General features: G+C 45.2%; 1 protein-coding gene across 4 annotated transcripts in view; it reads right to left on the bottom strand.

The window, feature by feature from the left end:
• Window positions 1-3,135: 3,135 nt before the first annotated feature.
• AIDA (axin interactor, dorsalization associated) overlaps window positions 3,136-15,715 on the bottom strand; it is a 28,475-nt gene continuing 15,895 nt past the window's right edge. The window contains exons 5-11 of one of the 4 annotated variants that reach the window (XM_055816330.1): window positions 13,160-13,223; window positions 12,599-12,705; window positions 10,893-10,904; window positions 8,051-8,173; window positions 5,167-5,289; window positions 4,558-4,675; window positions 3,136-3,608 (exon numbers count right to left, since the gene is read on the bottom strand). In XM_055816330.1, the coding sequence (XP_055672305.1) occupies window positions 3,512-3,608; window positions 4,558-4,675; window positions 5,167-5,289; window positions 8,051-8,173; window positions 10,893-10,904; window positions 12,599-12,705; window positions 13,160-13,223 (644 nt within the window). In that variant the 3' untranslated portion in view covers window positions 3,136-3,511. The remainder of the gene's footprint in view (window positions 3,609-4,557; window positions 4,676-5,166; window positions 5,290-8,050; window positions 8,174-10,892; window positions 10,905-12,598; window positions 12,706-13,159; window positions 13,224-15,715) is intronic. The other 3 variants (XM_055816334.1, XM_055816331.1, XM_055816333.1) reach the window with 3 other exon arrangements.

The following is a 15,715-nucleotide window of genomic DNA, read 5'->3' on the forward strand; positions in this document are numbered from 1 at the left end:
AAAAAAAAAAGGTGTCTGGTCAGAGATCAGAAGCACAAATGACACTGTATTCAAAGGGAAGTTATAATAAAAAGCAAAATTCCTTTTGCTAAACGCTGACGGCTTTGTTTCAGTGCCATTTTTTGGTCAGGAAGGACATCGGTTCAGTAATGCAACCGGAGTGCTACAGCCATGGCCGAGGTCAGGAACTGAAACAAGGCTGGGCAACTGCTGCTGCTGCTGCCAGGTTAGCGACTCCATCACCCTTCCGCTGAAGGAGGCTGGTGTGTCACGGCCTGGCTTCACGGAACAAGGGCACGGGGCGATGGAGTCCTCAGCTGAAGGGCAGGACGGAGCCGGAAGCCTTTCCGAAGCTGTGCGGTTAGTTGGGAAGTGCAGGGAATGCTATGCCATTCTAGAAACGTAAGAAGTTTCATAATTGCTTTCTGCTTTCAAGACTGGCTTGCAGCATTAAGCAAAGTTTAAGAGCCGTGTTTTTAATCTTATTCAGTATTTAAGACCGATTCAGCTTCCTTAGCAGTAAGGCTGGATTTGCACAGCCTCTTTCACTTACATTAACAAAAAAATAACGATTCTGTAGAGCAGCATGGGTGTATGTAAGCCATGTTAACCTGTATTGCTTTAACTCACTTTGCACACACAGAAGACTGAATAGCTTTAAACACACCCTACACTGGTAGATGTTAAAGGACGTAAATGTTCGTACAAGGATGAGTATGTACTATTTGGCATAGCGGGGCCACTTATCTAGAGGCCAAGGTTTTTCAGAAGTGCTCTGTACAAAGGGAAAGCTTAGGGAGGAGAAAGAAGAGGGGAAACAACCCAGAATAATAAAAAAACCCTATAGAACGGCCATTACAGCTTTACTGCCGGAGGACAAGCAGCCATTAAACTTGCCCTCGCGCTGTTATGTTCTTCCAGTCCAGGTATTAAGCTTTAGATTTAAGATGAAAGACAAGAGCATCACTGAAGTGTAAAACATTACAAGAGCTTGTGGGGGGAGCAGTAGTCCTTTCAGTGAAAGACAGTTCACAGGAAAAAAACCCACAAAGAATAGAAGAAACTTTAAAAATGGCATTTCACGCTCTAAAGCCATTAATTCACAATCAGTTAAATACAAAGCTCTACTTGTGTATTTAACAAAAATACTTTGAAGTTGACGTTTCATATAACTGGAGTTAATAGAGACACGTACAAGCTGGGACAGAGTCGAGGCAGGCAGCTGAAACAACGCGCTTGTAATTCCACTGGAAGCGGGCGACGGGTGTAGCGGCTCACGCCACCCACGCTGATGAACGCCTGTGTGGGAAGCTGGGTTCTGTGCGTGCAGGATCCCTCCTTCCAGCCCGGGCTCTGTGACACGCAGCACCTCCTCCCGTGTGCACCCCACGCAGCACCTCCTCCCGTGTGCACCCCACGCAGCACCTCCTCCCGTGTGCACCCCACGCAGCACCTCCTCCCGTGTGCACCCCACGCAGCACTCACAGAGCCGGGTGGGATGGCCCTGCTGAAAAGCACCAGGAGGTGCCACAAGGGCCACCCAGGACTGACCTCGGCGCTCTCACTGTGCCACAGGTGACACTGGTGGACACTGGACGATGACAGAGCCCCAGAATCGGCCCTTGCTGAGCCAGACAGGCTGCGTGGCTCCCAGGGGTGCTCGGTGCTGCAGGTTCTTAGAAGGTCAGAAAGAGACCCGAGGCAGCCAGGCAGCGCCAGCAGGGAACGCAGCCATCGACCATGCGCGGCTTTATTTGCAGCCATAGACTAATCCTTTGCTCTATCCTTTTGCAGAGTCCGAAGAATGATTTTTATTTCTTTTTTAATGCTGCAGTCAGAGCTATTTCCATAACTGGCAGCGTTCTCTTTTCAGGGCTTGATCTTCGACACGTCAGCTGTAATGCCACTGGGGTACGGCAAAGCCCCATAAAGAGGAAAACCCAACTGTGTTCCCCCGCTGTCCCCAGCCAACAGGGGAAGCTGAGGAAGCATTGCTTTCTTGTAACACGGAAATAAAGTCATCCCTAGTTATACCAGAACAGAGGGAAGAAGGCAAGAAGATGAGGACATTCAAAACCAGCTTTTTATCCTAATCAGTACGGTAGAGCCAAGAACACCAAACACCTGCCTGTAGATGGACAAGTATCATGAGGACAAGTAACACTCGTAAAGTGTTACAGCTGTTAAAGCATGATGTAACGTCTTGGGGTTACATGACAGAAAAGAGGAACTGGTGATACATCTGCGGCCCGACTGTTTAAAATAAACCTAATAATTGGCACTATTCTGGGAGCTGGGTCTTCCGTTAGCATAGCAGAGTATTTAGGCACTAGTTAGATACGCAAGAAGTGTATCAAACCTTAAAGTATTGTATCAAATATCCACACAAATATATGAAAGATGTGACTGGGTTCTACTTCTGTCCCTTTATTAGGTCAAAAGGTGAATGCAAGTGTGTCAAAATAAGCCAATGTCCTGCAGCTTAACACACACCAAATCAAAAATATAGAAAATAAATGATAATCCTATCTACTTACATAAAAAGGTAATTTTTAGAGGAAGTTTCCAGACTTGCACAAAATATGCAGAAGACCGCATACTATCAGTTTCCGTAAGAACAGCAGTTTCATGTGAAAAGGGAGTCAACCTGCCAGCCAGACCTACTTTACCAAAAGCTCTGGAAAACAGACGCTTGAGCACCGAGGGGCCTGTCCTGCTCTTGCTGAAATGGTGAAACATCCACCGTCCCCCCTCTCTGTCCCCCACCCGCCTCTGCAAATCACTCTGGGACAAGACACAGGAGGAGGAGCTCGAGGAGGGAGCCGTGGTGGCCGAAAGGACCGTAACACGTAACCAACACTCCGCACAGGATCGGGCAGAGCTGTCACAATCATCGCTCGGTGTTCTCATCTGCAGTCGTCCTCCTGGCCCAGCCAAAGCAGAACAGCTGGCCGAGGAGCTCCTCTGCCGCCATCCCACTGGACCCAGCACCCTCCTCTCTCTCACTTTAAACCACCTGCGGTACCTCAGGCTCCGTCCCACGCCTCCCCATCCTTCTCCCAGTCTTCTGCCCCCCAGCCCCCTCCAGAGGACTCCGAAATGCAGATGAGAGGAACTACAATCGCACAGCAAGTGTCACCAGCTAGTCGGCCTGCCACGTCTTTATTGCTACGGGTTTGGCAAAAGGGGCAGTCTCCAGCCTGGGGTGGAGGTTGAGGCAAAAGGCTAATAATGGTTAAGATAAAAAGTGATGAACAGCAAAATTAGGAAAAGCAGTCAACGTATTTCAGGGCTCTCGGAAACAACTTTTTCTGGAAGGTACTGAAAAAAATAATCTTGCGCTCGAGTGGCAGGCTCGCCTCTGACCCTGACGCAGTGCTGTGCAGCGTGTGATGGTCCCGTCTGACCTACTGGCATGAATTCAGTCGCTCTCCCGCCCCTCGAAGGCTAAGGCTACTACACACAGCTACCGTGACTCGCGGTTCAGTTCACAGAAGTCTCACAACGAGGGTCATTCCTTGTGCAATGTTTGATGGAGGTGAAGGTAAAGTGGTTTCTTGGTCAACAGTTGCAATTTCTTCCTTTTAAAGTCAGTGGGTTTTTTGTACCTGTAACCACAAGAAAGTAAGTTAATCCACGTGCTAATGGCTGTGTAGGAAGATGAAAGCATAGTAGAAAGCTTGTCCGGTACAGATCTTATTACCGTAATCTTTTAAATACATCCGACCAGACTTACTGGAAGCAAGAATAATGAGCAGATTTACAGGAAGAAATTCAAACCAGTACTTTCTCTGGATTATGATTTTAACGAAACAAAGATTTCCATTTTCAAAGGAATGTAAGGTTTTTGCAAGGAGAATCCCCAACATAATACTCTGGATTAAAGGAGATGCAGTATCAGTTACACAACACTTAGAAGCACTCCAGCTAGCAGATAAGCACTCTTGCTAGAGATGCCCAGAATGGCAAGGTTCACCCTCTTCCTGACAAAAAAACACCTCAAAAGCCTCGCTCAGACATTAAGCCACACAGTAAGGCTGGGATGCACATCAAAACCACTGCAGCATAACTGGCTAATCTAGTTCTCCGTATACTTAGAGCAGGGAAAAAACGACGGCCACCCAACAATGCTTCGAAATGCTCATAAAAATTCAATTGCAAATCAGTATCCCGTGTCTCAAATCACATTTCCTTTAGAGAAGTTCTGTACCAGAATATTGTGCAAGTTGATTTATTTTTTTTTAATACAGCTGATCTGATACTTAAGCTAAGGTTAAAATTAAAACCTCCCGTACAGATTTGTTAACTTTATATAAAATTTAGTTACAAACACGAGCATTTTATTCAGAAATAAGTCTAGTTTTTGAGAAGGGTCTCTAGCCATTTTATTTGCCTAAAAGCATTTTATCTTCCCTTCCTTATTAAAAGGAGGATATTCCTTGTGGAGGTCGATCTAACAAGTCCATGAAACCTTCCTCGACGCAACAAGCCACACATTGTAACCGAGGTCTAGTTCATTTCCTCCATCACTGGCATCTCTAATTGCGAGTCACTTACAGTTCTATAACAATTGCCCCAGGTTTAATTTCATCCATCTCCATGAAAGCAAAGCACTTGGTGCTAGTAAACCTTTTCTTAGGCTTGTAGTGTTTGAACTCAAAGAAAATAGCTGCACCTAGAGTGGAAAATGGTTTAATAGAAAAGTTAGCAATTACGGCCAGTAGTTAACTGAAAACTTATCTGCCATTAAGATGTTCTGCATACACTGGAGGGAATCACCTCCAACACATCTGTTATTAGCTCAAAAGCCACACCACACTCTTGCAATGCTCATCAGTCCGAAGAGCTCGTACTCTTCACTCAGTTATTCATAGCCAGGTAACGGTCTGTCCAGTGACTAAGAAAGCGATAAAGCAGCTCACTACCTGTGTAGCAGAGCAGACTGCTGCATTTTTATCTCTTTTCATTCCCCTCTTGTCTGCAAGCCATCACCATGACTGATTTGAAAGGGACAGGACGCAAAGGTCCGTTTTTGTCCCTGTCTGGATCTCGAGCCCTGCAGCAGCAGCTCAGGCACAGCCTGTTTATTACACCAGGACAGGAGCAGCCTAGTGCCTACGCCTCCAAAGCCCCTGGGTGCTGTTTCAGGTCGCTGACAGTACGTACCTTTTGTTAGTTTTTCAATGTGTTTCTGAATCTCAATGTCCACATTGAAATGGACATACGTGTCCTCCTTCCTCAAAGCCACGGGAGTATCTTGCACAGGAGTCAGGTCTATCCCATTCAAATCTGCAGGAAAGACACAGCATGAGACTGGCACAAGCTTCTCAGACTTTAAGGTCCTGCTTTAAAAGATTGATGAATCACTCCTAATATTGCCACAAGTTAACGCACACCTGGATTTTCCCCCTGCATTTAGAAAAAGGGGAAATCACACTCCCTCACACACAGTCAGTGCATCTTCTTGCTGACTGCAACATGAAAGCAGGTAAAGTTCTGACAACATTTAGAATTAAAAATTGGAATTATCCCTCTTTTTAAGAGCACGTTTCTTTCTCCTGCCAGCACAGGATTCTATTCCTTTGCAAACGGGACTCCAGCAGGGCTTCAGCCCTTTAGCTGAACCGGCAGGACGGGATACGCCCCAAAGGCTGCCCCCTCCACGCGGGGTCTGCGGGGCGCAGCTGGCACGGCTCCTGCAAGCTGTGTGCGCCCTGCGTCGCTGCCTGGGCTCCACGCGCATGGCTCCTCTGGGGTCTTCCACAGGCAGAAGCACGGTGGGGCCACGGGTCGGACTCCGGCTCTCATGTTGTGCTGCTCAGGCACAGCCACCGCAGACGACATTGTTTCTCACTAAGCCTCTGCTGTTTATAAAAGTACATTTGTCCTCTTTCTCCTCTCATCAGTTTTCCCTTTCCCTCAGGTGGAGCCAAGTTGCTAACGACACGGCCAAGGTTACACGTACAGAGCGTGTGCCTCGCGCTCGGGGTGCGGGCTGAGGCTGGGGCCCTGCACTTTGTCCAGGGAGTGGGCTGGGACCACCGACATTGCACCAGGAACAAAGCTCTCCCCGAGCCTGCAGAAGAGCAGTCTGGTATAGAACCAAGGAAAACAGCTACTAAGCACCTTCAGGTTCCTAACAGGGACAAAATCACTTCCCAGAGTTACTTTTCCTCACCAAAAATCTTGAGAAACCAAGTACAGAAAGTCACCGTTACCAGACTAGGCGATGGCCGTCCCCCCTGTCCCACTTCTTGATCCTGTTTTCTACATCATTACTTGGCAGCCACCGTTTATAGGAGCTTGCAAATAGAGCGCCACATGTTAACAGAAAGACTTGTTGGGAAAGTTCTAACGTTGCTTAGCAATATACAGCCTCCCCGAGCTCCAGAAAGGAAATGAGAGCTAGCCCTGAAGGCAAGCAACAGTTTAACCATTCATTAGAAATTAAGAAAGACAAACACTTCAATGGCAAAGAACAACGAATGTTTGCTTTATGAGTTCCGATAAGTTCCAGGATCCAGTGTTAGAACCCTGTTAGGGCTGGTATTTTCCTGCTGGCCAAGAGAAACTCAGCATGAAAGAATTAAACTTGTTTAAATCCACATGCATCCAGCTAGCCCCACCACTGAAGTCACCCACCCCTCAGCTTTCTGGCATACTAGAAGCAAAGAAAGATCCACAAATGACTAGAGAAATGGAGCCTGAAGAATAGTTACACAATCTAAAAATAATGCTGCAAACCTAAGGCAACACCATAAACAAAGCAATACCGCATGTTTCCATGACAGAACTGCCTCTTTGCATTTTCAATCAGCTGGGGAAGGCAAGAGTCACGCGCCGGCTTCCATCCCAACCAGGTGAACTCCTCAGAGGTCCAGAGAGAAGTGGAAAAAACCATCACAGGAAGCAGGATTAGGTAAAACTTTCTGTCTAGGTATTTTGGCAGGTCAGCACTTGAGAACATCACTGGGATTTAAGTGACATTCAATACTGCGACCCTTACTTCTGCCAGAGAACTTGTCTGGTGGAGGAAGCACCCGATCGCACGTCTAACAAGTATTTTATCCCTGCGTTTGGTATCCAATAGTACATCTGAAAAGGATACACACAAGGTCACCACCACAATTGAAAATAGCTAGAGGCTGTTGGCTCAGCTACAGATTTTTGTATGATAAACAAAAAAAATCATACACTTCCGAAGATTGTAAAGACGAGCAGATGTCAAGCGGGGCAGGTTAAGGATAAGCAACTCTGACCACAGGGCTTCCCCCTATGAAATGCAAAATGAGGAAGAGGCAGATGGTCCCACTTAGAAAGACTCTGAATACCAAAAATCTCAGCCTCAAGCAACAGGTATCAACCACGTTGTCACCAGAAACAGTGAGAAATCCTTATGTTGCCTGTCCCGGACTGACAGGGAAAGTGGTTCTTACAGGTTCACGGAGGCTCTCAGAACGGGAGGCTGTCAGCCCACCAGGCTTTGGCTGAAATATTTCAGTGCCAAGGCTAAAACATATTTTATTTCACTTGCAAGCTTTGCTTCCCAGCTTCATACTTGTTCCTCTAAACCTTAAGCACTGTTAAGATGATCTTTGTTTTACTAAAAAATTAGTTTAATGACAGGGCAAGAACGGAGTCAGCAGACTGGTTCACCGCCTGCAGAAAGCCCAGAGACCAATATGTGTTGGGGAGTACAAGAAATTCAAACAGGTCTGTACTTAAATGTCAGCTGAAGAAGCTGGAATAGAGAACCACAGTCTTCCAAGTCACCGGTACTTAGCTCCCAGCATGGGGCAGGCACCCTGGAGCACACAGATGAGAGTGTCCCCTGCAGCGATTCACCTCCCAGTATCTCTCACACACAGATTTTTTTCCACCCTTGATTAAAGCAGAAGCCTTAAGTCCACAACAGAAAATGCCAAGTACCAACAAGTATTTTTCCCAGCAGGTTGTTAAAAAAAAAAAAAAAAAAAAAAAAAAAATCAGTACAGCTTTCAGAAAACACTCTCCAAACTAGAAATGAGGAGCCAGGAACAGACATCATTACCCTTTACACTGACTGTGATGTAAGGATCAATGCACTGCCCAGCATCTTTCAGACCAATTTTCTCTATGTTGATGGTGAGTAATGTCATCCCGGGTTCAGATGGCAATCTGGGTAATAAAGTACCTGGAAAGAGTAAAGCATATTATTAACCCTTTGTGTCATTTTACAGCAGAGGCCTTGCTCATCCCATCATCCCTCACAGAAGATGCTGTTCTTAGGGGGTTCAAAGCCCAACAGAGTACACAGAACTAAAGGCAAGTCTGTGTGCACAGACACACAACGTCGGGTGACAGATTTCAAAGCCCCCACCAAAAAACCCCAGGGCTGCCTCAAGTCAAATGAATTCATGAAAAAATAATGCCATAAGAACTGAGAGGAGCTTTGTTTCTTTCTTGCTCTTATGCAGAATAATGTACTCATGGAAATCACTTTGTATCATTTTTAAGGATTAAATTTGGGAGGCTGGATTCAATCTGCAGTTGCAGGAAGTTCAGACACTTAATCAGTCGTCCCACCCCATTGAACATGACTTGGCTTCATGTTGAATATTTAGACTGGGAGAATAAGGAGGCAAATGGCACTGCTGCAAATCCCACTGAACATAAGGGAACCAGAAGAGAGATTCTTAATTATCTAAGTCCTACTGGCCTCTGCTTAAAGGGGATAACAAAAAAAATAGCGTTTGCATCCCCCAAATTCCCTTCTGCCTTAAGGAAGGAGTTTCCAGCTCTGCATCAAGAACATTTAGCACCAAAACCTCACAGTCAGCATAAACGAATCCTCACAGTGCTGAGGAAAACTGTGCAGCTGGCAAGAAATCCAAACTTCAAACTTACTAAAAGCCATGAGATTCTGTCATCAACAGAGTAGTTTTCCTCATGCTGATTTTAGCAAAGACTGTCAGGCTTCAAGCCTCTCTCCAGTATTAGATGAATATGCACCAAGACAGAAAATGCTTAGACTCATGAGCAAGTTTGATTTAAAGTTTTGGTTTTCTAATTTAAAAAAAAAACAAAACCAAAAAAACCAGGTATCCCATGTTATCCCAAGGCTTGAAATCTACACAAAGTAATAGTTTCCTTTGACAAGTCAAATACGGGTTTTCCTTGATACTTGTTTTTCCTCTTGATCTGCTTGAGGAGCTGGAGAACCAAGGAGTTTTTGTCCTGGCTTTGCAAGAGACGACCATGTATACTGCTCTTAGAACTAGAGCCACAGCTTCAGCATGATTTTGTGAGCATTCCCACACCCAGTCCTTCTTTCAGAACCATCAGCAAGACTCGAAATCACATCTGTGATGCAGTACGTTCCTGTATTTCCCATCTTGGCTACTATCAGACTCACGACCTCCAAGGTACTGTGTCTGCAGACACCTCATAACCTATCAAACAGAATTCAACCCCCCATTCTGAAGTAATGGGACAGGCTCCTGACCGTAGTGTAAGAAATGTTAAAAGCAAACTTAGAGAGCACCCATTTCTGCAAAGCAGCATACGCACCCTAGTTAATCTTGCTGTCTCTCTTGAACAGATGCTGAAAGACAAGAGCTCTTATTTCAATCTAAATGAAGGTAGGAGCAAGCCTGTCTTCCCTTTGGCACAGAACTTTGCTCTGTCATCTTTCAGTTGTCTCCTAAAAACAGCACGCCCGCAAGAGCCAAGAACAACTCTAACCTTCAGTTTTCCTGTCCATCCTCAAAAGAACTAAGTGATGGGATACTTGACAGAAAAATCACCTGAAAGATGCATCAGACTGGTATTTATTATAAAAACAGTGGCTTAAGAAAAATTACTATGTTATTGAAAAATGCTTTGCAGAACACATGAAATTGCAGAGTTGCAATCAACAGGAGAGTCAAGCTCATTTCCAGCAGGTATGAGAACAGCAGGACAGACGGTCTCCAAGGAACACTGTTTCCTTTCAGCCTCAGCAGGAGGAACAGCCAAGCAGGAAAGGACTAAAGCAGCTGACCGTAACACGTCTCATGTGAGCCACAACCACCCGCGCAGGTCTTTGGCCAAAGCCTCCGCAGTCACTTCGCACTGCAGCCATCGGCTGACAGCCAGCCCTCAGGGGTATAACGTCACTGCCAGGCCGCCACCACGGCTTGGACCCACGAGCCTTCCGCAGGCTCACACTGAGGCTTTGCACGAGAAAAGTGCCAGCCACTTCAGACACAACCACAGGGCATCACAGCCAGAGGGGGAAGGGAGCACCTACAAACCAACGAAGTGTCCTCCCACAAGCGTGGTTCGGGTACACAAAGGTGAGCCACCCCAACAGCTCACTGCCACCAGGACACAGCCAGTCTCCATTCCCAAACCCCGATTCAGAGAAAGGGGGAAGAGTGGCAAGTCTCCTGCTGCATCCACAAATGGAAACGGTTCACAGAAGAATCCATCGCCAGCACAGCACTAGAATATAGAAGTATATAACCAGGAGAAAGGCAGGAACCCTTTGCTGTTAGAGGCATCAAGCCACTGGGCGGTTCAGCTCCACACAGCACAGAAGTTTAACTATCTAAGTACTCTTCGTGTAAGATTTCCCATTAAAAAGTGTGTTCTGCTAAAAATCTAGCTACACCTACCCTCGGCTACACTGCAAGTCAGAAAGTCGTTATTAGCACAGTAGGACTTTTAAAGAGCTAGATAAGGTGTGTCACCAAATACGACCTTTCCTTTTTCTGGTACTGAAGGCAAATGACGATCGCATGGATGCCTAGTACTATGATTGTTACCAAAGGTTGTATTGTGAGGGTTGAAATTAAGAGCTGAATGAAGAACATCACAGCTACGTGAAAATGATCAAAGAAATAACTGTATATACTAAAAGGTTATCATACCTTCATTGGCTCCTGGGTTAGATGAATGGTGCAATGCGATAACGATGAAGCCGTGCATGTAGAAGACAAGACCATGATCAGTTAGACAACATAGTTATGCACTACAGATTAAAGGCATATAGAAGCAAAAGTGCAACACAGTCCTATCAATTCAGCATGCAAAGTCCACTTTACTTACAAGGCTCGCCCCAGAAGGCTGCAAACTGCTTTTGATTAAACCTTATCACACAGAGAAAGAACAACAGACCAACCTCTAATCAGGTAAGAAACACCACGGTACTTTACATTCAATGGGGAAACAAGTTCTGTGTTCAAATAGCACAAAATCACCTTAATGCAAAAAAAAAAATCAGGGAAGTCAGATACACTGTTTACTAAGTAGATGGCAACGTAAATAATCTGTAAGTTCAGGAGTTGCTCTCACCTCTTCTTAAAAAGCAAGGAATAGTTCTGTAAGAAAGTATATGCCCCAAACCTCTCCTCTTTCTGATTTGGCTACACGCCTTCTTTAAAAATGATTTAACTGTAAAGTTCATCTGGCTATCATCAACTTGGATTCCTCTTAGGCACGTACACAGCTTCTACGCCCACTATAAGCATACGGCTCTAACAGGTTGCACAGGGGTAACCGTTGGCACTGTGGGAATGGTCAAGGCCTCACTGATTCACCACCATACCAAGAGCTACCCAAGGACTCTCTGCTGTGCTTTGGACAGCCAGAATGCATCTTCATAAGTGGATTTACCACGGTGAACAAGAAGGATCAAGATAGTAAATGTCAGCAATAAACTATCACAATATATTATGGCATGTTTGTGAGTTTAGCATAAACGACTGCAGACTGTGCGTATCTACAGCAGTACCCCCCGCGGGGGTCATCCTCAGTAGCATGCATTTGTCAAATCTAAGGTAAGAGACATGTTTTCTCCAGGCATAAGTAATGCAACACCCCAGCGCTCTCAACCATAACTCCAGTACTAGTTTCCCTACTTGTTACCACCTTCTTGAAATACGAAGTTTGCCAACCCGCTCTGAAATCAGAAACTTTTTTCTTCTGCAAAGAAACTACACCAGGAACCTAAAGAACCTCTGTTGTAACATCCTACTCCTTTACCTGATAAATTGTCAAAAGCTGAAGTTACAGGAAGACCTTCTCCAGAATCTGTAGATATACCCAGTTCTACAAGAGCTTTCACATGGACAAGAACTTAAGCTACCAAAACCAAAGCCACCCCCCTTTATCCTCTCAGAGCTTGGCTTTAGTCTAAGCCATTGTCTCATCAGATGATGCAACACAAAAATAACCAGCAACAACTTATCACATCCCTAGCAGCACGTGATGCTCCTTGCAGGAGAAACATTGCCACAATTTAGATTTAAATGTGTTTGAAACACTTCACAGAGTACAGTTAAGAAAGCGCATGGAATGAAAATACTGAGTTTGAACAAGGAATAAAGGCTAATTATCTGAAGTAGATGGTACCACCCTCACAGGTTATCCACAGAATTGTTTTGCAGTAAGATATTGTTTGCTGAGAAAAAATATCCACGGGCCACCTTTGTGGTTCTCCAATACAGTATGAGAGTTTACACTAGCCTGTTGCTCCTCACCCAAGCTTTTGAAATCACAGGTAGAGAAAGGGGCTTCTCAGAGACGGAACTTACACGTGCTGCATGGGCTGGCATGGCAAGCCTAGAGCCCCTACCTGGAACTCTAGCAGGAAAAGAGTCTGGAGACCCTGCTCCAGCTCCTCCTTCCTCATCATCCTCCTCAAACTCCAAGTGTTCCTCTTCTCCAGGTGCTAAAATCTTCCTGTAAAGCAAGAGGAAGAAGAATGAGACTCAAGATCACACATCATCTGGCTTTCAACTCACAAGTCAGTGTCTGAGTACAGAGCAGAGGCAACACATTTTAATGTCATTTCATACTTCTTAATACCTACTACCTGTACCTACAGACTCTGACAGATTGCAGGACCTCAGCCCAATAGAAAGCACAGAGTCTAAACCCAAGAGATGGCAATTTCAGAGAGATGTAGGGATGTATCAAGTCCCGATTTTACCAAAAGCATGGGCTTGATTTTTAGTGGTACCTAGAAAAACAGAATTCAGAAGTTCTTTTATCAACCAGTTTACCCAAAGCATACTTGCTGTACTAGCAAGTATGTGGCTCTTGAAATTCTAGTGCTTCAGATGTACACCAGGTCCCAGGCTATGTTCCCTTTCAGATACGTATCTGTACATGAAGTGACCCAGTTCCCTCTTACCTGAGTGGGACAGGCTGAACATCAAAGGGGAACTCCTTATTGTAAGTGAGGATATTCTTTAAGACTGCAGAGAAGGGGAAAAAAGTGAGAACCCATACCCATAAACAAACATTAATTCTACTACTTTGCACAGCTATGTCCATTCTCACAGCGTCTTCACACACACAAATAATAATAATATTTAAAAAACATAATCAGATCATACAAAAATCCCAACCCTTCTCTCATATTTTAAACACCAGTACCGTCCTGATCAGAGCCGTATCGCTGTAACGTTCAGACAGGCTAACTGCAACGCCAGTACATAATCACCAACAAGATTACAAGTACACAATCACCTACACAGACAAGGAAGATAAACATGGCAATCACCAAAAGCACCATGAGAAAAAGCTACAGGCCCTGGGGTAAATGGTAGCAATCTTGGGTGGCTGTTGAAAGGAGGGTGGTGGCGTTGCTGGCATCTGCTCCAAACAGATTTAAGTCTCCGGAACCGACACACACAAGCACTTGTTGGCTGTACATTCAGACTGCCACCGTGAGAGTCCAAGCGTTCTGGTAACACGTAGTTTAAGTGAGATTTCCTACTTCATGCGTGTGGTTTTAGGAGGTTTTGGTGGTGGTGGTGGTGGGTATTTTGATTTATTTTTTCTTGTTTTCTGCCCTCAGATGTCTGGGCAGACTGGCAAAATTCAGAAGAGGTACAGTGCAACACCTGAGCCTCAAGCCCCAGAGACCCTGACTGTAGTCTCCAGCACTGAGTGGAGAATGTCTTTGCCATCTGTATTGGAAACTCAGGTTTTAGTAATCACAACTTTAGCTGTTATTTCCAAAAGCACTTCAGAGCAAGAGCAAAACTTCCAAAAGCATGGGAAAGAAATAAGCATTTTGTGACGGCTAAAGGCTCTAAACATCTACAAGAGAATGCCCACAGGGAGAGACATCGTTCTACCAGACAGAGAGTATCCCAGACTGGGCAGGGGGAGAGGGGGCAGAAAACCTCAGTCCTCTCACTGAGCCTCACTTTGCAATAAGCCCTCTCAGAGCACAGGAAATCTCCCCTGAGGCTACTGAATGAGAACAAAACTGTTTTAAAACAACGTTAAGACCACACAAACACGCAGAAGAGCTTCCCTGCCTGTCTTCATATTCACATCACTCAGCACGGGCTCCATCACTAACTTACCGGACACTATCTGAATGCTACAATGAATAAAGAATCCCTTAGGAAAACTAGAAAGAACCCCAAAAAGTCTTTCCAGTCTTTGCTCATTCTGGGTTTTTTTTCTGGTTTTCTGTACCACCATCCGAGAGGTTATGTACTGCCTGATTCCAGCCAGACACAGTACAAATATACATAGAAAGTTTGAAGTTGCCTTCAGAGATGTGACAGACTAAACTGATGCCAAGTCTCTCTCTCTCCAAAGACTTCTGCTCCGATTGTGAAGAATCACAGCTACCTCCCAACAGAAAAGCAGCTAATTAATAGCAGTCAGTCAGCCTCCTGTGCAGCTGAAGTTCAGGAAAAGGAGGAGATTTTCATCACACTCAGAATTCCCCAGCTCTTGGAAAGCTACATCATACCAGAGACAGAAAGTGAAACTGCTCCAGGCAGAAAAATCTCAGTAAAGCGAGATCTCTCACTGATCACAGGCGTGTTACACAGACGCAATAGAAATTACAGTGGTTCTCCTCCAGCTTCCAAAGGCTGGTTAGCACTACATTCCTCTCTTCCCAGGAACCAACTTCTCTCACTGTGTGAGCGAACATCCCCTGAAAAACCACCTTCCAGTCATACATTTCCATCATCACTAGAGGGCACAAAATGCTGATACAAGCACAGGAAAAACGCAGTTTTACAGCACCTAAAATCCTGACGCTGCCTGGAGGCAGAGCTGAGCGTACACCCCCTGCCAGAGAGCCGCAGCCAGGCACAGGTGTTGGTACCAGACCTGCAGTCAGGCATCCTGGTGGCACTGGTAATAAAGGGGATGCTGAATGCTTAGCTCAGGAGCACTTCTGGAAACACCATCCAGAATCTTTTGCCTGTTACTGCTGAAAGCTGTGGATCAAGTTTTTAACAGGCCTTCAACTCTGTCATCATCAACAGCAAATAATTTTGCGAAGTTGTAATACAGCTATTTACTAAAGTTCTCCTTTAAACATCGTCAGGATAAGAGGCGGATCTAAAGCACTCAGCCTGGTGAAATACTTGCTCAAAGTCACAAAGAAAAAGCAAAGCAATAAAACAGCAATGCAACAATCACCCTCTGAGGAAAGGAGGATCTTCTTTGCATCCATCACAAGTGTAAGTTTCTGTTGATTTAAATAAAATTAACCAGATCACAGAAAAAAACCCCATTAGGTTACAACGAACAGGAATCTCCCTTGCAATACTGTGTAAGACACCCAAGCTTTAAGAGATTGGCTTGGGCTTTTTGTGGTTTTGTTTTGTTTTTAAAAACACACATTGCCTCTGGGAGAAAGATCACTTCCCCTCTGTAATGCTGGGAGGACACAACTCACAGCAAGCTCTTCATGTGTATCACCAACAGG

This window comes from Falco peregrinus, chromosome 11 (genome assembly GCF_023634155.1).
Source record: "Falco peregrinus isolate bFalPer1 chromosome 11, bFalPer1.pri, whole genome shotgun sequence".
Lineage (NCBI taxonomy): Eukaryota > Metazoa > Chordata > Aves > Falconiformes > Falconidae > Falco > Falco peregrinus.